Raw genomic sequence first — 24,045 nt, 5'->3', positions numbered from 1 at the left:
TGCAAATATTGTTACATTAGGGGCACAGAGTAGGGGTTTGCAGGTATGTCAGAATCACCTAACGAGAGTGTTAATATGCATATTCCCAGGACCCACCTCCATCCATCCAGTTAACAAACATATACCAGGGGCCTCCTCCACACAAGGCACTGTCATAGTTGCTGGGCATTCCAGAAACAGAATGATGGTCTTCCCCTCTTCAAACTGACATTTTATTTGGGTGAGATGAACAATAAACACAAGTGAAGCAAAGCTAACGGGATAGAAAACGCCAGAGTAGGGGAGTGGGATTTTATTACATTTTAATTAATTTATGTATATATTTATTTTTTGAGATGGGATCTTGCTCTGTTGCCCAGGCTGGAGTGCAGTGGCACAGTCATGGCTCACTGCAGCCTCCACCTCCCAGGCTCAAACAATCCTCCTCTCTCAGCCTCCCAAGTAGCTGGGACTACAGGTATGCACCACCATGCCTGGCTAATTTTTAAATTTTTTTTGTAGAGATGGGATCTCATTATGTGGCCCCAGGTTGATTTTGAACACCTGGGCTCAAGTGATTGTCTCACTTCTGCCTCCCAACGTGCTGGGATTACAGGTGTGCACCACCACACCCAGCTGACTTTTTATTTTTTGTGGAGACAGGGTCTCTGTGTGTTGACTAGGCTGGTCTTGAACTCCTGGGCTCATGTCAACCTGGGAGTGTGATTTAAAATAGGGTGGTTAGAGGAGGTGTCATAGAAAATGTGTACTTTGAGGAAAGACGAAGTTAGCAAGGAACTTTCTTTTTTTTTTTTTTTTTTTTTTGAGATGGAGTCTCGCTCTGTCGCCCAGGCTGGAGTGCAGTGGTGCGATCTCGGCTCACTGCAAGCTCCGCCTCCCGGGTTCACACCATTCTCCTGCCTCAGCCTCCCGTGTAGCTGGGACTACAGGCACCCACCACTGCGCCCGGCTAATTTTTGTATTTTTAGTAGAGACAGCGTTTCACTGTGTTAGTCAGGATGGTCTCGATCTCCTGACCTCATGATCCGCCCGTCTCGGCCTCCCAAAGTGCTGGCATTACAGGCGTGAGCCACCACGCCCCGCCAGCAAGGAACTTTCTTCTGGATATCAGGGTGTATTTGTTTGCGTGGGTGCCATAACAAAGTACCACAAGCTTGGAGGCTTAAACAGCAGAAATTTATTTTCTCATAATAAATGTCTTGGTCATCTCCCTGTCCTCCTCTCTTCTTCCTCCTCACCCACTCTACCTCCAGCCACATGGGCCTCCTTGCTGTTCCTCCAACATGTTAAGCAAGGTCTTGCCTCAGGACTATTGCATGCACTGTTCTCTCTTCTTGGAATACAGTTTCTTTTGTGTAATGGGTCAAACCGTGTCCCTCAAAATGTATACATTGAAGTCTTAACTCCTAGTGTCTCAGAATGTGGCTGTATTTGGATATAGAGTATTTACAGAGGTAGTTAAGTTAGAACGAGGTCATCTGTGTGGGCTAATGCACTATGACTGATGTCCTTATAACAAGAGTAAACCAGGGCACAGGCAGGGCAAGACCACATCACAGTGCAGAGAGAAGGTGACTGTCTACTGAAACGAGCCCTTAGAGGAATCTACAAATATCCAGTCCTAAAAAGTAAAATCAAGCTGGCCAGGCGCGGTGGCTCACACCTGTAATCCCAGCACTTTGGGAGGCTAAGGCAGGTGGATCACCTGAGATCAGGAGTTCAAGACCAGCCTGACCAACACGGTGAAACCTCATCTCTACTAAAAACACAAAAATAAGCTGGGTGTGATAGTGGGCGCCTATAATCCCAGCTACTCAGGAGTCTGAGGCAGGAGAATTGCTGGAACCCGGGAGGCAGAGGTTGCAGTGAGCTGAGATCGCGCCATTGCACTCCAGCCTGGGGGACAAAGTGAGACTCCGTCTCAAAAACAAAAACGAAAAACTATCCATGAGAACACTTTGTGATGTGCTGTTTTATATCACAGAACTGAACCTGTGTTTTGGTTCAACAAGTTTGAAATACTCTTTTTGTAAAATATAAGCAGTTATGTTTCTGAACCTATCGAGCCCATAGGAACGTATGAATATCCAGTCCTAAAAACTAGAAACAAGTGATCTGTGAAAACACTTTGTGATGTGCTGTTTCTTTTTTTTTTTTTTTTTTTTTTTTTTTTGAGACGGAGTCTTGCTCTGCCGCCCAGGCTGGAGTGCAGTGGCCGGACCTCAGCTCACTGCAAGCTCCGCCTCCTGGGTTTACACCATTCTCCCGCGTCAGCCTCCCGAGTAGCTGGGACTACAGGCGCCCGCCACCTCGCCCGGCTAGTTTTTTGTATTTTTTTTAGTAGAGACGGGGTTTCACCATGTTAGCCAGGATGGTCTTGACCTCCTGACCTCGTGATCCGCCCGTCTCGGCCTCCCAAAGTGCTGGGATTACAGGCTTGAGCCACCACACCTGGCTGTGCTGTTTCATTTCACAGAATGGGACCTGTGCTTTGAAGAAACCAATCCTACCAACACCTTGATCTTGGACTTCTAGTCTCAGAACTATTCCGGACATTTCCTATGAATAGAATTGTACAATACATGGCATTTTGTGATTCGCTTCTTTCACTGAGCATATTTTTAAGGTTCATCCATGTCATAGTGTGGAACAGTATTTTCTCCTTTTTTATGGCTGAGTAATATTCCATTGTGTGGATTTACCTGTACTGGACATTTCGTATAAATAGATGCATACAATATGTGGCTTTGGACGATGAATTTTAACCAACTCTCCTGATGAGTCTGCTTTAGGACTCTTGGTCCACACTGACTTCATGGAGAGTGTTGGGGGCCATGGGAGAGCCAAGTCTACAAGCTGTGGGAGGCTGGTGGATGGAAGGCTGGTTAGAATTCTTCAGGATCTGGGGAACTTCAGAGAGTGCTGAACCTGTTGGGATGTTGGATGAGCCAATACTTGGCAAATGCAAGAATATGAAGGTGTCTTTCTTTCTTTTTCTTTTTCCAGATACTCAAAAGCTGGGGCCATGTTACATGTGCCCGACCATTTCATTAGTTAATATCTTTTGGTTGCAGGCCATGGCAACCCAATCTAAACTGACTTAAACAAGAAAAGGAATGTTTTGGCTCATGAAATAAAAAAGTTCAGGGATGGCCAGGCATGGTGGCTTCCACCTATAATGTCAGCACTTTAGGAGGCTGAGGCGGGCGGATTCCTCAAGTCCAGGAGTTCAAGACCAGCCTGGGCAATATAGCGAGACCTCATCTATACAAAAAATACAGAAATTAGCTCAGTGTTGCGGCACATGCCTGTAGTCCCAGGTACTTGGGAGGTGGAGGCAGGAGGCCTGATTTTTTGTTTGTTTGAGACAGGGTCTTGCTTTATTGCCCGGACTGAAGTGCTGTGGTGCCATTATAGCCCACTGCAGGCTCAAACTCCTGGGCTCAGCGATCCACTCATCACAGCCTCCTGTGTAGTTCAGAATGTTTTTGAGGTCATCCACATTGTAGTATGAATCAGTGCTTCATTCCTTTTTATGGCTGAATACTATTCCATTGTATGGATATACCACATTTGTTTAACCATTAGTGATTCATTTTACGTTTTGTCAATTTTAACTCAATAAAAAAGTGCAGAGCATAGATCTGGATCAGGCACAGCTTAATCTTTATCAGAAGAGAATGCAGTTTCGTGGAAGGGGGTCTATGCTTTCATTTCCCCTCCACACCAGTCCCCAAGCCAGGTGGCCTGGGGGGTCAGTTTCTCCCCTGCCCTTTCATCCTCCCTTACCCTCATTTCTCTGTCTCCTCACAGTTCCTGTGCCTTAAGAACATTAGAACCTTCCTGTCCACCTGCTGTGAGAAGTTCGGCCTCAAGCGGAGTGAGCTCTTCGAAGCCTTTGACCTCTTCGATGTGCAGGATTTTGGCAAGGTGAGCTGCCCACTTGAAGCGCAAAGACTGAGTTTCAGTTCATTTCCATTGACGTCTACACTGGGCAAGCTAAGGGCTGTCAGAGGACAGGCAGAGAAGCCAGACCAGGCCATATACATGGTGCAGATAGCACTGGTTTAGGATATGTGGAACTGAGTTTGAGTCCTCACTCTGACACTTGCTGAATGACCTTAGATACGTGGCTGTGCCTCTCTGAGCCCCCGTTTCTCCCCTTAAATATGGGAATATTATCATCCTGCACTCTCTGAGTGGCTGTGAGGATTAAATAGAAAGATAGAGGGCAGGGCGCGGTGGCTCATGCCTGTAATCCCAGCACTTTGGGAGGCTAAGGTGGGCGGATCACAAGGTCAGGAGATCAAGACCACCCTGGCTAATACAGTTAAACCTTGTCTCTACTAAAAATACAAAAAATTAGCTGGGCATGGTGGTAGGTGCCTGTAGTCCCAGCTACTGGGGAGGCTGAGGCAGGAAAATTGCTTGAACCCAGGAGGCGGAGGTTGCAGACAGCCGAGATCATGCCACTTCACTCCAGCCTGAGCAACAGAGTGAGACTCCACTTTAAAAAAATAAATAAATAATGAAGATAGGAGCAAAGGGTGGGGCTCACTTAAGGGAACAATGGTATGGGGAATGGGGAGGTAGAGAATATCCCGAATTAGGTTCCCAAGAGGCATGGGGTCTAACCTCAGACAGAGCCTTGCAGTTGGAGGCTGTTTTCTGCTCTGGGGGTGTACAAGGGGCTCACTGGGTGGCCACTGCCTCGTCACAGGTCATCTACACCCTGTCTGCTCTGTCCTGGACCCCGATCGCCCAGAACAGGGGGATCATGTGAGTAACCACCTGGGCCTTGGGCCATTTAGCCTCAGTCCTCTCCCTCCCTGAAGCCCCACTTCTACCCAGACCCCGGGCCCCTGGCTCACACCCTCCTGACTCCCCAGGCCCTTCCCCACCGAGGAGGAGAGTGTAGGTGATGAAGACATCTACAGTGGCCTGTCCGACCAGATCGAGTGAGTGCTCAGGCCTGTGGCTGCACAGCTCATTTCAGCACCGTCCTGGGGGTGGAGGGTCTGGGGGGACATGGTCTTGGCCTCCGGGAAATAACGTCATACCCAGGTGTCTGGGGCACACAACCTTGCCTGGGAGTCTGGGGAGACACAACCCTGCCCTGGGGTCTTGGAGGACATGGCCCTGCCCTGGGGCTTGGAGGGACATGGCCTGCCCTTGGAGTCTGAGGTCCCATCCTGGGAGTCTTGAGGGGACAAAGCCCTGTCCTGCGGTCTGAGGGGACCCTGCTGTGATCTGGGAGAGGTCCGAGGGATCCCTGACCTCACAACCCACAGCGACACGGTGGAAGAGGATGAGGACCTGTATGACTGCGTGGAGAATGAGGAGGCGGAAGGCGACGAGATCTATGAGGACCTCATGCGCTCGGAGCCCGTGTCCATGCCGGTGTGCCAGGCGGAGGGTCGGGCCTGGGGAGGGCGCGGGCGGCGGGGGAAGCTCCAGGTCCCCCAACACCGTTCTCTCCCCTCGCGCTCAGCCCAAGATGACAGAGTATGACAAGCGCTGCTGCTGCCTGCGGGAGATTCAGCAGACGGAGGAGAAGTACACGGACACGCTGGGCTCCATCCAGCAGGTGGGCGTCTCCCACCCAGCTCCTGCCGGGCGCATGCGCGGGTCCACCTGTCCGGCCCCCTCTGGGCAGCTGAGGCTTTTCCTGCCCCCATCGCTTTTCCTTTCCGTGACTGTCTCCATCTCTGGATTTCTGACTTACATATGTATATATAAATATGAGTCTGACATATATATATATAAATATATATATATATAATACGTGGGTAATTCCCGGCCTCTGGGCGAAGCAGTCAAAAAACAAAAACAAACAACAAATAAATACAAATTAAAAAATCAGGCCGGGCGCCATGCAATTAAGCCTGTAATCCCAGCACTTTAAGAGGCTTGAGATCGCATGGATCACGCGTCAGGACCAGCATCATCCGGCTGACACGGTGAAACCCTCGTTTACTAAAATGGCAAACTAGCCGGGCGAGGGAGCGGTGCTTCTGACGGCACTGGAGGCTGAGGCAGAATGGCGTGAACCCGGGAGGCGGAGCCAGCAGAGCTGAGATCCGCCACTGCACTCCAGCCTGGGTGATAGAGTGAGACTCAATTTCAAAAAAAAAAAAAAAAAAATATATATATATATATATATAAATATACATAAATAGAAAATATATAAATATATACAAAGTATATATAAAATAAACATATAATATGTATAAAATATAATATATGATATATATTTATAAGATATAAATATATAGTTTTTATATAGAGCCATATATGAACAATATATACAATATATAAAATATAAATAATATGTAGATATATTAATATAGGCATATATATTTTTATATAGATATATATTTTTTAATATACAAGATAAATAATCCATATGTAGACATATATATCTTTATCTTATATACCTATAAGATATATATCTTTATCTATCTATCTTTTTTTGGGGGGAGACAGGATTTCTCTCTTATTGCCCAGGCTAGAGGGCAGTGGCACGCTCTCGCTTTACTACAGTCTCTGTCTACCGGGCTCAAGCGATCCTTCTGCTTCAGCCTCCCGAGTAGCTGGGATTACAGGCATGCACTACCATGCTCGACCAATTTTTGTATTTTTACTAGAGACAAGGTTTTGTCATGTTGGCTGGGCTGGTCTCGAACTCTGACCTCAAGTGATCTGCCCACCTCGGCCTCCAAAAGTGCTAGGATTACAGGCATGAGCCACTGTGCCCAGCTTATATGTCTATCTTTTAAAGACATATATCTTTATTTAGAGAGATATATATAAAGTATATATAAGATATATAATATATATAAAAATATTATATTATATATAAATATATAAAAATATATAATATATAAAAATATATAATATATAATATATATATATATATTTTTTTTTTTGCTATGTTACCCAGGCTGGTCTTAAACTCCTGGGCTCAAGCAATCCTCCTGTAATCCAAGCCTTTTGGGAGGCCGCACTGGGCCTCTTCCTCTTGTCTCTCTGTCTCTCTCTTTATCTCTCACTCTGTCTCCTTTTCCCTCCAGGTCTTCTCTTGCTACTTTCTTCCTCAGTGTGTCATTCTCTCCCTTTGTAGCTCTTTATCCCTGGCTCAGTCTTTTTCTGTATCCTCATCTCTCCATTTCTTTTAAGAATAACTTTATTGAGATTTCATTAATATACATATAATCCATCTATTTAGAGTATACAGTTCAATGGTTTTTGGCATACACACAAGATTATGCAGTCATCACTACTATCTAATTTTGGGACATTTTCATTTGTTTTGTTTTTTTTGTTTGTTTGTTTCTTTTGTTTTGATTTGTTTTGTTTTGAAATGGGATCTCACTGTCCCATCCAGGCTGGAGTGCAGTGGCACGATCATAGTTCACTGCAGCTTTGAACTCCTGGGCTCAAATGATCCTCCTGCCTTAACCTCCTGAGGAGCTGAGGCTGCAGATACATGCCACCACACCCTGCTTAATTCTTTAAATTTTTTGTAGATATGGGGTCTTGCTATGTTGCCCAGGCTGGTCTCATACTCCTGGCCTCAAGTGATCCTCCTGCCTTGGCCTCCCAAAGTGTTGGGATTACAGGTGTGAGCCACCACTCCTGGCCTTTATTTTAGAACATTTTCATCATCCCCCAAAGAAACTCCAAACTCGTTAGCTGTCCCCCCTCAATCTCTTATCTTCCCCCAGTCCATGGCAACCACAAGCTTACTCCCTGTCTCTGTGGATTGGCCTCTTCTGGACATTTAATATAAAGGGAATTACATACTATGTGGTTTATATGCATCTGGCTTCTTTCGCTGAGCGTGGTGTTTTCAAGGTTAATCCACACAGTAACCTGTGTCAGAGCTTCATTCCTTTTCATGGCTGAATAATATTCCATTGTACAGATGGACCACATTTTCTTTTTTTTTTCTTTTTTGAGACCAGTCTCACTCTGTCGCCCAGGCTGGAGTGTAGTGGCATGATCTCGGCTCACTGCAACCTCTGCCATCCAGGTTCAAGTGATTCTTCTGCCTCAGCCTCCTGAGTAGCTGGGATTACAGGCACCTGCTACCGTGCCCGGCTAATTTTTGTAGTTTTAGTATAGATGGGGTTTCACCATCTTGATGAGGCTGGTGTTGAACTCCTGACCTCGTGATCCACCTGCCTCGGCCTCCCAAAGTGCTGGGATTACAGGCATGAGCCACCGCACCTGGCCGGACCACATTTTATACATCCATTCACCCATTGATAAGCATTTTGGTTATTTCTGCTTTTGGGTTATTATGAATAATTTCGCTGTGAACATTCTTGTACAAGTTTTTGTGTGGACACGCTCCCTCTCTTTATCTCCCTCTCTGTCTCCTTCCCCTGTCTCTCTGAGACTGGTCTGGAGGAGGGAATCTTGTCTTCCATCATCCTTCTCTCCCTTCCCTGCAGCATTTCATGAAGCCCCTGCAACGGTTCCTGAAACCTCAAGACATTGAGATCATCTTTATCAACATTGAGGTGAGCCAGCTGATCCCCAGCCCTCTTGGGTCTGTCTAGTGCGGACAACTTACTGCCCCTACCTGTCCCTGGAGTACAGGGGTTGGGAGTTGAACAGCATGGGGCCCCTTTCCTGCCTGGCCCCTTGAGCCCTGGGCTCTGGTCCCAGCCCTCACCCTTCCCTCCGAGTAGGACCTGCTTCGTGTTCATACTCACTTCCTAAAGGAGATGAAGGAAGCCCTGGGCACCCCTGGCGCAGCCAATCTCTACCAGGTCTTCATCAAATACAAGGAGAGGTGAGACTCAGCTGGCCAGACTGAAGCACTGGGGTCACTCTGCCTTGCCTAGGCTGGGCATTCGAGAGACCTTACCCTCAGACACCACTGGACAGGGAAGACTTTGTGCTGTGTGCTCATGGGCGAGGGGCTGCCCATCTCTGGTTCAATTCCCAGCTCTGCTGTGTGGCACTGCGTAGTCACTTAACCTCTCTGTGCTTCTGCTTCCTCATCTGTACATCAGTGGGTCACAGGAATGTGCCTCCTAGGCTGGTGGTGAGGGTGGAATATACGGATGCACACAGGGCCTGGCACATAGTAGGTGCTCAATAAGTATTTGTTAAATGAAGGAACATTGGCCAGGTACGGTGGCTCAGGCCTGTAATCCCAGCACTTTGGGAGGCTGAGGTGGGTGGATCATTTGAGGTCAGGGGTTCGTGACCAGGCTGGCCAATATGGTGAAACCCTGTCTGCATCGCCTGAAAATACAACTAAAACACAACTAAAAATACAAAAAAACAATTAGCCGGGCGTGGTGGCGTGCGCCTGTAATCCTAGTTACTCAGGAGAATTGCTTGAACCCGGGAGGTGGAGGTTGCAGTGAGTCAAGATCACGCCACTGGACTGCAGCCCGGGCGGCAGAGCAAGACTCTGTCTCAAAAATAAAAAATAGGCCAGGTGTGGTGGCTCACACCTGTAAATCCGGCACTTTGGGAGGCCAAGGAGGGCAGATCACTTGAGATCAGGAGTTGGAAACCAGCCCGGCCAACATGGTGAAACCCCAACTCTACTAAAAATACAAAAATTAGCCAGGCGCGGTAGCGGGCACCTGTCATGCCAGCTACTCAGGAGGCTGAGGCAGGAGAATCGCTTGAACCCGGGAGGTGGAGATTGCAGTGAGCTGAGATCGCACCACTGCACTCCAGCCTGGGTGACAAGAGTGAAACTCTATCTCAAAAATAAATAAAATAAAATAAAATAAAATAAAAATAGACAAACATTGGGCAGAGACAATACAAGGTGCTGTGGTGAGATTACCGTGGCGTTAAATGAGATAATGCTACAATAGCCTCGCGTGGGAAATGCTATTGTTATTCCCATTTCACAGATGGGGAAACTGAGAGTCAGGTTTCTTCTCCAGCTGGGAAGAGCGAGGCCAAGGCTGACGCCGGCCTCTGCCCGATCTTGATGCCAGCCACCCTTACCTGGTGGCCTGTCCTCTCGCTGTAGGTTCCTCGTCTACGGCCGCTACTGCAGCCAGGTGGAGTCAGCCAGCAAACACCTGGATCGTGTGGCCGCAGCCCGGGAGGACGTGCAGATGAAGCTGGAGGTGGGGGCCTCTCCCGCTCCTCCCCAGGCGCTGGGGGCAGGAGGGAGGACACTGAATTGCAGGTGGTCCACTTTCTGCCGCAGGCCAGCCAGGGATCCGTCAAAGGACTGGGGAGGGAGGTACTGGCCAGCCAAGTGGAGGAAATGCAGAAGAACAGAAATGGGCCGGCCCCGGGTCTGGGCTGACCCCTGATATCAGGGTGACGTCCTGACCCTGAACTGAGCTCTGATCCCACACCGAACCCCAGCCCTCGGCTGAGCCCTAGCACTGATGGTACCCCAAGTCTAGGCTGAGCTCCCACTTCTCACTGAACCCCAATTCCAACCAACCCCTGAGCCCAGGCTGAACCTGATCTAGAATTGAACTTCAACCTGGATCTGTTTGTCTGGTGGAAACACAGACAGGGTAGGGGTGGGAGGATGGGGGCTCTCCAGACCTGTCCCTCTCCCCCTCTGCGGCCCCCCTCAGCAGGCAGAATACTGGACCTCTATCCCAGGCAGCATTTGCCACATTCCAGTGGTTTTTTTTTTGTTTTGTTTTGTTTTGTTTTGTTTTGTTTTGAGACAGGGTCTCATTCTATCCCCCAAGCTGGAGTGCAGTGGCATGATCATAGCTCACCGCAGCCTCGAACTCCTGTACCCAAGCAATCCTTCCAGCTCCTACCTCGGCCTCCTGAGTAGCTGGGACTACAGATGCATACCACCATTCCTGGCTAATTTTTGTGTGTTTTAAAGAGATGGGGTTTCACCATGTTGTCCAGGGTGGTCTCAAACTCCAGGACTCAAGCGACTCACCCACCTCAGCTTCTCAAAGAGCTAAGATTACAGGCATGAGCAGTTGTACCCAGCCTCTTCCCATTGTTTTTTTGTTTGTTTGTTTGTTTTTTGAGATGGAGTCGCCGTCTGTTACCCAGGTTTGAGTGCAGTGGTGCAATCTCAGCTCACTGCAATCTCTGCCTCCTGGGTTCAAGCAGTTCTCCTGCCTCAGTCTCTTGAGTAGCTGGGATTACAGGAGTCCACCACCACACCAGTTTTTTTTGTTTTTTGTTTTTTTTCAGCGGAGACGGGGTTTCCCCATGTTGGCCAGGCTGGTCTTGAACTACTGACCTCAAGTGATCCTCCCGCCTGGGCCTCCCAAAGTTCCTTCCAGTGGTTCTTAAGCTGCCCCCACCTCATGGAGCTCTTTCCCTGTTTCCTTGGGGGCAGATATGATGCTTTGGCCTCTAGAAAAATCCCCACAGCTCTGGGGTGGAGAGCTGCCCACGTCTTTATTCAGATCTATCTGCACCCACCCTGCAACTGGCTCTTTCTGGGACCTGCCTCAGTTTCCCCATTGTTCTCTGATTCACCAGGAATGTTCTCAGCGAGCCAACAACGGGAGGTTCACCTTGCGGGACCTACTGATGGTGCCTATGCAGCGAGTTCTCAAATATCACCTTCTTCTCCAGGTGCCGGGCCCATCCCTGAGGCGTGGGATCCACACATCTACTCTCCTGTGTCTATAAAAGTGGGGACGGGGTTGGCTTCTGGGGGTTGGGTCTCTAGGACACTCGGGGATGGGTCACTGGGGTCATGTCTCAGCCTCCAGGGCCACCAGTACAAGGGAGGAGCTGGTGAGCTAGCCTTGTTTGGAAGGCCCTCCCCCCAGGGAGAAGGGGAGGGGCCAGGTGACGTCTGACGTCTTGGTTCTCGCAGGAGCTGGTGAAACACACGCAGGAGGCTATGGAGAAGGAGAACCTGCGGCTGGCCCTGGATGCCATGAGGGTGAGTGGGTGTGGGGTGATGGTCACTCACCTGCTGCAGACACTCTCCTGGTGGAGGCTGATCCTCTAGCTGGGGTTAGGTAGGAGCCTGGGTCGGCTGTTGGGGGGCCAGGTTCACCCCTGTCCCTTCCCCAGGACCTGGCTCAGTGCGTGAACGAGGTCAAGCGAGACAACGAGACACTGCGGCAGATCACCAATTTCCAGCTCTCCATTGAGAACCTGGTGAGGTGGTGGAGCCGGGTGGGCCAGGGGTGTGGCCACGTGGGGAGGGTGTCTGGCTCCTTTCTTGGGAGACCCTTGCTAGACGCCCCTGCCTGCTGCATAGGACCAGTCTCTGGCTCACTATGGCCGGCCCAAGATCGACGGGGAGCTCAAGATCACCTCGGTGGAACGGCGCTCCAAGATGGACAGGTGAGTGGAGTCAACATGGATCTGGGATGGAGCCTGGGCAAAGGGGTGGGGCCAGGCTCCTAGATGGGCAGGTGGATGGAGTCAATACAGATCTGGGTGGAGCCTGGGCAGGGGCGGGGCCAGGCTTCTAGATGGATAGGTGGGTGGAGTCAACATAGATCTGGAGCAGAGCCTGGGCAGGAGTGGGGCCAGGCTCCTAGATGCACAGGTGCGTGGAGTCAACACAGATCTGGGTGGAGCCTGGGCAGGAGTGGGGCCAGGCCCCTAGATGGGCAGGTGCGTGGAGTCAACACAGATCTGGATGGAGCCTGGGTAGGGATAGGGCCAGGTTTCTAGATGGGTGGTTGGGTGGAGTCAACACAGATCTGGGAAAGAGCCTGGATAGGGGCGTGGCCAGACTCCTAGATGGACAGGTGGGTGGAGCCAATGCAGATCTTGGGGGGAGCCTCGGTAGGGGTGGGGCCAATTCCTATGTAGACTTGTAGGTGGAATTAAGATGAATTTGGGTAGGGACCTGAGTGTGGGTGAGACAAGATTTCTATTTTTTTCTTTTTTTTTTTTTGAGACGGAGTCTTGCTCTGTCACCCAGGCTGGAGTGCAGTGGCCGGATCTCAGCTCACTGCAAGCTCCTCCTCTCGGGTTCACGCCATTCTCCTGCCTCAGCCTCCCGAGTAGCTGGGACTACAGGCACCCGCCACTTCGCCCGGCTAGTTTTTTGTATTTTTTAGTAGAGACGGGGTTTCACCGTGTTAGCCAGGATGGTCTCGATCTCCTGACCTCGTGATCCGCCCGTCTCGGCCTCCCAAAGTGCTGAGATTACAGGCTTGAGCCACCGCGCCCGGCCGAGACAAGATTTCTAGACAGACAGGTGGTAGATCCATCCAGACAAGGCAGTGGAACCTTGATGGACAGGCAGGACGGAGCCAACCAGGAATATGGGTGGAGCCAAGACTGACAGGCAGTAGGGCCAACGTGGATCACGTGGGTGAGATCAGGATGGACAGGTGGGCATGACCAAGTTGGCTAAGGAGGAGGAGAAGGTCAGGGTGGGACCAGGATGTGGAGGAACTGGTCAGAGAGCTGGTGGGGACAGTTGGGAAGAGCCAGACAGGAATGCCTTATCCATCCTCCCAGGTATGCCTTCCTGCTCGACAAAGCTCTGCTCATCTGTAAGCGCCGGGGAGACTCCTACGACCTCAAGGACTTTGTGAACCTGCACAGCTTCCAGATTCGGGATGACTCTTCAGGAGACCGCGACAACAAGAAGGTGGGGCTTTGACGTCACACAGTCGGCAGCTTAGCCCTCTCCACGTGGGCACACGCCGGTGTTTACCAGACTACATCTACATGGAAGTGTGTGTTAATCCACTCACAGTCTTTTTTTGTTTTGTTTTTTGTTTTTTTAAGACGGAGTCTTGCTCTGTCGCCAGGCCGGAGTGCAGTGACACAATCTCGGCTCACTGCAACCTCTGCCTTCCAGGTTGGTTCCATTCTCCTGGCTCAGCCTCCCGAGTAGCTGGGACTACAGGCACGTGCCACCACGCCTGGCTAATTTTTTGTATTTTTAGTAGAGACGGGGTTTCTCCATGTCAGCCCCATGGTCTCCTTCTCCTGACCTCGTGATCCACCTGCCTCGGCCTCCCGAAGTGCTGGGATTACAGGCATGAGCCACTCAACAGTTTTTAAATTGAGTACCTACTCTATCCAGGGCACTCTTCTAGGCACTAGGACTAAAATGGAAAGCAATATGGAGTTTTTATTTTGTTTCATTTCATTTCTTTTCTTTTCTTTTCTTTCTTTCTTTCTTTCTTTTTTTTTTTTTTTTGAGACAGTCTTACTCTGTCCTTCAGGCTGGAGTACAGTGGCATGATCTCGGATCGCTGCAACCTCTGGCTCCCAGGTTCAAGCGATTCTCCTGCCTCAGCCTCCCAAGTAGCTGAAATTACAGGTGCCCACCACCACGCCCAGCTAATTTTTGTATTTTTAGTAGAGACCAGGTTTCACCACATGGGCCAGGCTGGTCTCAAACTCCTGACCTCAAGTGATCCGCCCGCCTCAGCCTCTCAAAATGCTGAGATTACAGGCATGGGCCACCGTGTCTGGTCTATTTTATTTCTTGTATGGTATTTGACTTCTTATGGGATGCTTTCTACAAAGAAAATAAAGTAGGTGGCTGGGTACAGTGGCTCACACCTGTAATCCCAGCACTTTGGGAGGCCGAGATGGGAGAATCTCTTGAGCCCAGGAGTTTGAGACCAGCCTGGGCAACATAGGGAGATCCTCATTTCTAAAAAACATTAAAAAAAAAAAATGTAGCTGGGCTTGGTGGCACATGCCTGTAGCCCTAACTACATGGGAGGCTGAAGTTGGAGGATCACTTGTGGCCAAGAGTTGGAGGCTGCAGTGAGCTATGATTGCACTCCAGCTGGGGCCACAGAGTGATACCCAGTCTCTATTAAAAAATAAAATGAATAAAACAAAACAGGGGATGTGACTGTGGTAGGTGAGGATGGGCCCCCCTCACCTACCACAGTCACATCTTACCTCCATTGTTCAGGGGCACTCTCTGTGGAAGGGACACTCTCTGTGGCAGTGACATTTGAGCTGAGACCCCTCTCCCTCTCGGCTCTTCCTTGCTTCCTTTTGCTTTTTCTCCTGTGAACTCTTCCCTTCGCTTTAGTCCTTCCCCTGGAGATCCCCCCTGAGCTCTGGTCTGTGGCTTCTCTTCTTTTTTTTTTTTTTTGAGAAGGAGTCTCGCTTTGTCACCCAGGCTGGAGTGCTGTGGCATGATCTCGGCTCGCTGCAACCTCCTGCCTCCTGGGTTCAAGCAATTCTCCTGCCTCAGCCTCCCGAGTAGCTGGGATTACAGGCACACGCCACCACACCAGCTAATTTTTGGTATTTTTAGTAGAGATGCAGTTTCACCGCGTTGGTCAGGCTGTTCTTGAACTGCTGACTTTGTGATTCACCCATCTTGGTGCTGACCTCGTGATTCACCCGTCTCGGCCTCCCAAAGTGCTGGGATTACAGGTGTGCGCCACCACACCTGGCCAGCTTCTCTGTTTCTCAGCCTGTGCCTCCCGAGGAGCCAGTTGCTGTCTTGTGACTGCCTGCTTCCGGCATCCGTCTCTCCTACCCAGCTGGAGCTCTGGGGACCACGTCCTATTCGCTGCTCTGTCCCTAGCTCCTAGCAGTGCCTGTTTCTCAGCAGGCGCTGCACCCATGCTTTGTTGAACAGACAAATCAATGATGAGTGACCTGCTGTGTCTGGTGTGTGCTTCTGCAAAGGGGTGTGTGTGTGCATGTGCACGCATGTGTGTGTGGTTTTGGGTTTATGGTTGTGTATTTGGATATCCTAGAAAGCCCTTTTACAAGGATGTCTGTGCATGGTGCTGGGGGCACAGAGACTGCCACGGGCTTGACTGTTCCCTACAGAGGGAGGGTCAGTGGGCGTGTGCTCCCGCCCTCTGCAGGGGCAGTGCCTTCAGTCTGAGCTCTGCTTCCCTGCAGTGGAGCCACATGTTCCTGCTGATTGAGGACCAAGGTGCCCAGGGCTATGAACTGTTCTTCAAGACAAGAGAGTTGAAGAAGAAGTGGATGGAGCAGTTTGAGATGGCCATGTGAGTCCCCGTCTTCCTTCCTCTTTCTGTCCTCAGAGGGGCAGGGGCTGGGAAAGAGGAATGTGCTCTAGTCCCTACTCTGTCCTGACATGCCATGGGACCACTCTGAACCTCAGTCTCTTCATTTGGGAAATAAGAGGGACAGGCCCAAGGCTGTCTTCATCCTTGGAATGCTGGAGTTGTGTGCAAGCTCCTTTCCTCCTCCTCTTTCCTCTTCCTGCTCTTCCTCTTGTTCTTCCTCCTCCTCTCTTTCTTCCTCCTCTCCTTCCTCCCCTTCCTCCTCCTTTCCTTCCTTCTCTTCCTCTTCCTCCTATTCCTCCTCCACCCCTTCTTCCTTCTCCCTTTCCTCCCTTTTTTCTTCTTCCTCCTCCTCCTCTTCCTCCTCCTCCCTTTCCTCCTCTTCCTCCTCCTCCCTTTCCTCCTCTTCCTCCTCCTCCTCCTTCTTCCTCATCTTCCACTCCTGTCTTCTCCTCCTTTTTACTTGAGGCAAAATGCCCACGACAAAAATCTAACAATTTCAAAGTGCACGATTGCACGGCACTTTGTACACTAACAGTGTTGTGCAACCATCACCTCTATCCAGTTTCAAAACCTTTTCGTCAGCCCAAAGGAGACCTCATACCCATTAAACATTCACTCCCAATTCCCCGCTCTCGCAGCCCCTGGAAACTCCTAACCTGCTTTCTCTTTCTCCCGATGTGCATAGCAGCACGATTCAGTGTGGCCAAAGGGTGGAAACGACCCAGACATCAATCAGGGAATGAATGGACGCACCAAATATGGTCTGTTCATACCATGGAATAGTATTCAGCCATAAAAAGGAATAAAATACTGATCCTCTTTTTTTTTTTAATTTTCCTCTGCCAGCTCCAACATCTACCCGGAGAATGCCACCGCCAACGGGCATGACTTCCAGATGTTCTCTTTTGAGGAGACCACGTCCTGCAAGGCTTGTCAGATGCTGCTTAGGTGGGAATCTAGGAGGAAGGTCCTGCATCCTGGTCTTGGTCATCAGTTCCTTGCTAGAGAAGCTGCCCCAGTAATTGGTTCCCTAAATTGGGAGATGGGGGCGTTCCTACTTTGATCTTCTGCTTCTCCGTCACTCTCCTGATCTAAAGAGAACCCAAGGGGGCCCTTTATGTTCTTGGCAGAATATTTGGCCATGTCTGTAAAGGTCACTCACTCTTCTTTATGTGTCCCCTGCATCTCAGAGGTACCTTCTATCAGGGCTATCGTTGCCATCGGTGCCGGGCACCTGCACACAAGGAGTGTCTGGGGAGGGTCCCTCCGTGTGGCCGACATGGGCAAGGTATGAGTGGGAGGGAGGCTGGGAGGTGAGCTTGGTTCTCTGTGGAGGATTTCCCGTTCTCACCGTTACCTTTACTCTCCCATAGATTTCCCGGGAACTATGAGGAAGGTAAGACTTTCCCACGCTCCTTCCTGTGCACTGCAAATAATGGGCAACAGTGCGGGGAGGACCCAGGGCATCCCGGAACTGGGCGTGACCCTTTGTGGGGTGAGGACAGTGATGGGGGCCTACAAGCCCCCAGGCTGGGCATAGGTAAACAGGTTTTCTTTGTCTCTCCTTCCAGGACAAACTGCATCGCAGGGCTCAGGACAAAAAGAGGAATGAGCTGGGTGAGTTGGCAGGGGATGCTGTGTGGGGGCAGGAGGAAAATGTATCTCCATTCATGTTGACCCAGGGACAGATCTCCATAATCATATTAACAGCCACATTGGGCTGGGTGCAATGGCTCCCACCTGTAATCCCAGCAATTTGGGAGGCCAAGGCGGGAGGATCGCTTGAAGTCAGGTGCACGCCACCACGCCTAATTTTTAAATTTTTAAAATAGAGATGAGGTCTTGCTATGTTGCCCAGTCATACTGTATAAATTAACTCATACAGTATGTGCTTATTTTAACTAATTAATTAATTTATTTTTGGAGATGGAATCTTGCCCCGTTGCCTAGGCTGGAGTGCAGTGGTGCGATCTTGGCTCGCTACAACCTCCACCTCCCAAGTTCAAATGATTCTCCTGCCTCAGCCTCCTGAGCAGCTGGGACTACAGGCACCACGCTTGGCTAATTTTTGTATTTTTAGTAGAGACGGTGTTTCACCATGTTGGGCAGGCTGGTCTCAAACTCTTAACCTCAGGTGATCGGCCTGCTTGGCCTCCCAGAGTGTTGGGATTACAGGCATGAGCCACTGTGCCCAACCTTAGTTTAAAAAAAACTTAAGGCCAGGCGCGGTGGCTCTCAGCACTTTGGGAGGCCGAGACGGGCGGATCACGAGGTCAGGAGATCGAGACCATCCTGGCGAACACGGTGAAACCCCGTCTCTATTAAGAAATACAAAAAAAAACTAGCCGGGCGAGGTGGCAGGCGCCTGTAGTCCCAGCTACTCGGGAGGCTGAGGCAGGAGATCCCAGCTACTCAGAAGGCTGAGGCAGGAGAATGGCATAAACCCGGGAGGTGGAGCTTGCAGTGAGCCGAGATCCGGCCACTGCACTCCAGCCTAGGCGACAGAGCGAGACTCCGTCTCAAAAAAAAACAAAAACAAAAACAAAAAACTTAAAAAAATATATACATGTCTCCTTCTGTTGTATTGAGGACATTTGAGTTGTTTCTAGTTTTTTACTATTGCAAATAAAGCTGATACATATATGTCATATATCGTATATGTATATATATATAATACATCTTTTTATTTTTATTTTTATTTTTATTTTTTTTTGAGACGGAGTCTCACTGTGTCTCCCAGGCTAGAGTGCAGTGGCGTGATCTCGGCTCACTGCAAGCTCCGCCCCCCGGGTTCACGCCATTCTCCCGCCTCAGCCTCCCAAGTAGCTGGGACTAAAGGCACCCGCTACCGCGCCCGGCTAGTTTTTTGTATTTTTAGTAGAGACGGGGTTTCACCATGTTAGCCAGGATAGTCTCGATCTCCTGACCTTGTGATCCACCCGCCTCGGCCTCCCAAAGTGCTGGGATTACAGGCTTGAGCCACCGCGCCCAGCCAATACATCTTTTTAAAAAAAATTTTTAGAAGCAGGGTCTTGCTCTGTATCCCAGGCTGGAGTGCAGTGGCAGGAGTGTTCCTCTTATATGCCATTTATATGACATATAAATATATAACGTAAGTCAGGTGTGGTGGCTCATGGCTGTAATCCCAGCACTCAAACTCCAAGGCCAGGAGTTTGAGACCAGCCTGGGCAACATAACGAGACCCTGTGTCTACAAAAAATTTTTTTAAATTAGTGGGGTTCCTGCTTGAACCCAGGAATTCAAGGTTGCAGTGAGCCATGATCACGCCACTGCACTCCAGCCTGGGCAACAGAGCAAGATCCTGTTTCAAGGAAATAAAAAAATAAATATATGAAATCTATGAATGGGTATGTTTTCTTCTTATTATTACTTATTATGTAATTAGCAATAGTCAGCTTTCTTAGCAACAGTCAAAATTAGAAACAGCCCAAGTGTCCTTTATACAATAGAATATATATATATATATATATATGCACACACATACATGTATTTTATTGAGAGAGGAAATACATACTTTAAGGTATGTAAAAATCAATAAATCTTAAGTATATGACTTAATACGTTTTTATCCATACAACCAACAATCAAATAAAAGCACAGAACATTTTCATCCCTCCAGAACGGCACTGTCCGATATAAATGAATTAAAATGAAATCATCTTAAATTTTTTTTTACTTAGCCTCAAAGCTCTCAATAACTGCCTGTGGCTAGTTGCTACCATATTGGACATATCCATCACCACAGAAAGTTTTATCAGAAAGCACTGCTTCTCACCTATCTCCCATAGGGAACCACTGTCTGATGTCTATCACCATAGATTAATTTTGCCTGCTCTTGAGTTTTCTATAAATAAAATCATATAGTGCATACTTATTTCATCTGGTTTCTTTTATCTGACATAATGATGGTGAGATGCATCGATGTGGTTGCCTGTAGCAACAGCTTTTTCTTTTTCATTGCTGTATAGTATTCCATTATGTGATGGTATCACAATTTGTTTATTGATTGATCAACCTATTGAGGACATTTGGTTGGTTGCCAGTTTTTGGATATTCTGAATAAAGCTGCAACTTTTGAAGGACATTTTTTGTTTTTTGTTTTTTGTTTGTTTGTTTGTTTTGAGATGGAGGCTTACTCCATTGCCCAGGCTGGAGTGCAGTGGCATGATCTCAGCTCACTGCAACCTCTGCCTCCTGAGTTCAAGGGATTCTCCTGCCCCCTGCCTCCCAAGTAGCTGGGATTACAGGCACCTGCCACCATGCCTGGCTAATTTCTGTAGTTTTAGTGGAGATGGGGTTTCACCACATTGGCCAGTCTGGTCTTGAACTCCTGACCTCAGGTGATCCGTCCACCTCGGCCTCTCAAAGTGATGGGATTACAGGCGTGAGCCACCTCACCTGGCCAGGACACATGTTTTTATTTCTCTTGGATTGCTGGGTTACAGAGTAGATACAATGTTTAGCTTCAGTAGATACTGTCGAATAGTTTTCCAAAGAGTATCCCCACCAGCAACGAGTGAGAATTCCAGTTGCTCCACGTTCTTGTCAACACTTGGTATTGCCAGTCTAAAAAGAAAAATTTTAGCCATTCTGGTGGGTGGCAAGATTCAGCGTTGAAAGTTGCCTGCCAATCACCCTGTACTCCTGTACCCTGTCCTCCAGGTCTGCCCAAGATGGAGGTGTTCCAGGAATACTATGGGCTTCCTCCACCCCCTGGAGCCATTGGACCCTTTCTACGACTCAACCCTGGAGACATTGTGGAGCTCACAAAGGCTGAGGCTGAACAGAACTGGTGGGAGGTACAGGCTGGGACAACAGGAGTGATGGGGTGGGACCCAAGTGTAGGGTTATGGATTCATGTGGTCTCAGGGAGTTGAGTCATAGTCTTACTGTGCTCTGGAGGTGATGCCTGGGGAGTCGGGGAGGTACACTGAGATTTCTCGGCATGGCTTTTCTGAGATGGCCATCTTCCCAGGAAGTTAATACTGATTGTCACCTCTCTGGGCTCTCCAGGCCATCCTGAGATAGATAGACAAGCAGAGTGACCAATGAGCAGAGAGACGGACACACACACACACACACACACACACACACACGAGTGATGGGGCAGGATCCATGTGGAGGGTTATGGGTTTAGGTGGTGGGTGGGGTTATGGATCCTATAACCTCTCTGTTCCTGTTTTTGTCTCCTGGGTGTTTAGGGCAGGAATACATCTACTAATGAAATTGGCTGGTTTCCTTGTAACAGGGTGAAGCCCTACATCCGTGTGAGTGCCTCAAGTCTGAATGGAACAAGGGCAAGGGGTTCAGGGTGGGTCCTGGAAGGATGGGCAGAATTGAAAAGACAACCCTGGAGTTGGGAAGGGGGCTGCCCATCATGGCAGGTCTATCTCCAACTGAAGGCTTTGCCCACCCCGCCAACTGAGCCCAGAGAGGGGCCACCCTGGAAACAATGATTGATCTTTTTCTCCTTGATAATTTTTGTATCAAGGTCCTTTCCTTCCTACACAGGTATGGTAGGGAGGAAGGAGCAGGGACCTAGAAAGTGGGCCTGCCCGTGGCTTCCTTCTGAGACACTGAATTGAGTTCTGTGAGAGTGCTGTGGCCTCCATTGCCTGCGTCCTTGCCCTGCTCCTGGTGGACGCACCTGTCCACCCCAGCCTCTGCTGTTCTTCTAGTGTTCTCTTCTCGATGGACCCCTCACTCTTCACGATGACTTCAAAGCTCTCCCTCTCACCCCAACCTCAGATGTCCCCTAGCTCATTCATAGCAAATGACCCCACTGTCCACTTCACAGCCTACAGAGGGAAATTCTCTCCAGTGTTGCTTTAACTTTAATTTTATATTATTTCAGACTTCTAGCAAAACTATGAGAATAATGCAAAGAGCCCCCATTAGCCTTTACCCAGTTGCATTGGTTCTGCTAGTGTTTTGTTCCATTTGCTCTGTCATTTCCTCTCTCTACCCACACATAGTATTTATTTTTCCTGGAAGAGTTAAAAGTGAATTTGCAGATGACGTTCCCCTTTACCCCTAAATACTTCTTAAGAACAAGAACCTCCTTGTACATAACCAGAGCAAGATTTTAAAAGACACAAAATTCAACGTTGACATTATACTATTATTGAATTCATAGTCTGTATTTAAATGTTGCCAATTTCCCCAAAAATTTTATCAAAAATTTTTGTGTTCCTGTGGTTTCTCCACTGTCAAGTTACAATATGAGTTTCCAACTCCATCATTCTTTCCACATTTATTAGCTGGTGTTCTGCTGCAAGGAAGCGCTGTCCCTTCTGTCCCCCTCTGTCTGTCTATCTGTCTATCTATCTATCTATCTATCTATCTATCTATCTATCCATGTACCTACCTACCCATCAATCCATCCATTCATCAATCAATTCTTCCATCCATCCATCCATCCATCCATCCATCCATCCATCCATCATCTGTCTACTTATCAATACATTCATGATCTGTTCATCCACCTATCATTTATCTATGTATTATCTGTCTATGTATTATCTGTCTATTATCTATCTATTCACTGATCATCTCTCTACCTATTTTTCACCTACCTATCTAACCATCTATTATCTATTATCATTTCTCTCTCATTCATTTATCTATCACCTGTCTGTTTATCATCTATCATCTATCCATGTACCTATTACCTACCTATCCATCATCCATCTATTCTATCTATCTCTTAATTTTTTTGTTTTAGAGAGGGTCTCATTCTGTCACCCAGGCTGGAGTGCAATGGTGTGATTTTAACTCACTGCAGCCTTGACTTCCTGGGCTCGAGCAATCCTCCCACCTCACCCTCCTGAGTGGCTGGGACCCCAGATGCATGCCATTATGCTCAGCTTTATTTATTTATTTATTTATTTATTTATTTATTTATTTATGATGGAGTTGCACTCTTGTTGCCCAGGCTGGAGTGCAGTGGGGTGATCTCGGCTCATTGCAACCTCTGCCTTCTGGTTTCAAGCGATTCTCCTGCCTCAGCCTCCCAACTAGCTGGGATTACAGGTGCCTGCTACCACGCCTGGCTAATTTTTGTATTTTTAGTAGAGATGGAGTTTCACCATGTTGGCCAGGCTGGTCTCGAACTCCTGACCTTGTGAACTGCCAGCTTCGGCCTCCCAAAGTGTTGGGATTACAGGCATGAGCCACTGCGCCCAGCCACAGCCATTTTTTTGTGTGTGATTCTTTTGCAGAGATGGGGTCTCACTATGTTGCACAGGCTGGTCTTGAACTCCTGGGCTCAAGCAGTCATCTCATAGAACATCCTTCCCTTTTTTCTTTTAAAAAATTGAGGTGAAATTTGCAAAACATAAAACTGACCATTACAATGTAGCTGAGATTACAGGTGTGCACGACCATGCCTGGCTAATTTTTTGTATTTTCAGTACAGACTGGGTTTCACCGTGTTAGCCAGGATGGTCTCGGTCTCCTGACCTCGTGATCCGCCCGCCTCGGCCTCCCAAAGTGCTGGGATTACAGGCGTGAGCCACCGCGCCCGGCTTTTTTTTTTTTTTTTTGAGATAGGGTGTGGTTCTGTTACTCAGGCTGGAGTGCAGTGGTGGTGCAATTATAACTCACAGCAGCCTGGATCCCCTAAGCTTAAGTGATCCTCCCACTTCAGCCTCCTGAGTAGCTGGGACTACAGGCATGTGCCACCATGCCTGGCTAATTTTTGTACTTTTTTTTTTTTTTTTGAGACAGAGTTTCTCTCTTGTTGCCCAGGCTGGAATGGAATGGTGCGATCTCGGCTCACTGCAACCTCCGCCTCCTGGGTTCAAGTGATTCTCCCGCCTCAGCCTCCACAGTAGCTGGGATGACAGGCACCTGCCACCACACCCAGCTAATTTTTGTATTTTTAGTAGAGACAGGGTTTCACCATGTTGGCCAGGCTGGTCTCTAACTCCTGACCTCAGGGAATCTGCCCGCCTTGGCCTCCCAAAGTGCTGGGAGTACAAGCGTGATCCACCATGCCCGGCCTAATTTTTGTATTTTTTTTTTTGTAGGGACGGGGTTTCATCTTGTTGCCTAGGCTGGTCTCCAACTTCTGGGCTCAAACGACCCACCCTCCTTG

General features: G+C 48.8%; 1 protein-coding gene across 3 annotated transcripts in view; it reads left to right on the top strand.

Annotated features, from left to right (window-relative positions):
- The window catches only part of VAV1 (vav guanine nucleotide exchange factor 1), an 80,220-nt gene that overhangs the window by 42,412 nt on the left and 13,763 nt on the right, over positions 1 to 24,045 (top strand). The window contains exons 2-21 of one of the 3 annotated variants that reach the window (XM_031660046.1): positions 3,814 to 3,930; positions 4,721 to 4,779; positions 4,890 to 4,958; positions 5,292 to 5,400; positions 5,492 to 5,587; positions 8,460 to 8,528; positions 8,700 to 8,803; positions 10,013 to 10,112; positions 11,464 to 11,559; positions 11,807 to 11,875; positions 12,010 to 12,096; positions 12,200 to 12,285; positions 13,420 to 13,552; positions 15,796 to 15,905; positions 16,773 to 16,874; positions 17,117 to 17,214; positions 17,300 to 17,322; positions 17,498 to 17,543; positions 20,610 to 20,746; positions 21,149 to 21,214. In XM_031660046.1, coding sequence (XP_031515906.1) covers positions 3,814 to 3,930; positions 4,721 to 4,779; positions 4,890 to 4,958; positions 5,292 to 5,400; positions 5,492 to 5,587; positions 8,460 to 8,528; positions 8,700 to 8,803; positions 10,013 to 10,112; positions 11,464 to 11,559; positions 11,807 to 11,875; positions 12,010 to 12,096; positions 12,200 to 12,285; positions 13,420 to 13,552; positions 15,796 to 15,905; positions 16,773 to 16,874; positions 17,117 to 17,214; positions 17,300 to 17,322; positions 17,498 to 17,543; positions 20,610 to 20,746; positions 21,149 to 21,214 — 1,776 coding nt within the window. The remainder of the gene's footprint in view (positions 1 to 3,813; positions 3,931 to 4,720; positions 4,780 to 4,889; positions 4,959 to 5,291; positions 5,401 to 5,491; positions 5,588 to 8,459; positions 8,529 to 8,699; positions 8,804 to 10,012; positions 10,113 to 11,463; positions 11,560 to 11,806; positions 11,876 to 12,009; positions 12,097 to 12,199; positions 12,286 to 13,419; positions 13,553 to 15,795; positions 15,906 to 16,772; positions 16,875 to 17,116; positions 17,215 to 17,299; positions 17,323 to 17,497; positions 17,544 to 20,609; positions 20,747 to 21,148; positions 21,215 to 24,045) is intronic. The other 2 variants (XM_031660047.1, XM_031660048.1) reach the window with 2 other exon arrangements.

Source organism: Papio anubis, chromosome 20 (genome assembly GCF_008728515.1).
Source record: "Papio anubis isolate 15944 chromosome 20, Panubis1.0, whole genome shotgun sequence".
Taxonomy (NCBI): Eukaryota; Metazoa; Chordata; class Mammalia; order Primates; family Cercopithecidae; genus Papio; species Papio anubis.
The sequence above is the reverse complement of the archived record's forward strand: the minus strand, read 5'-3'. Positions and strand labels throughout refer to the sequence as shown.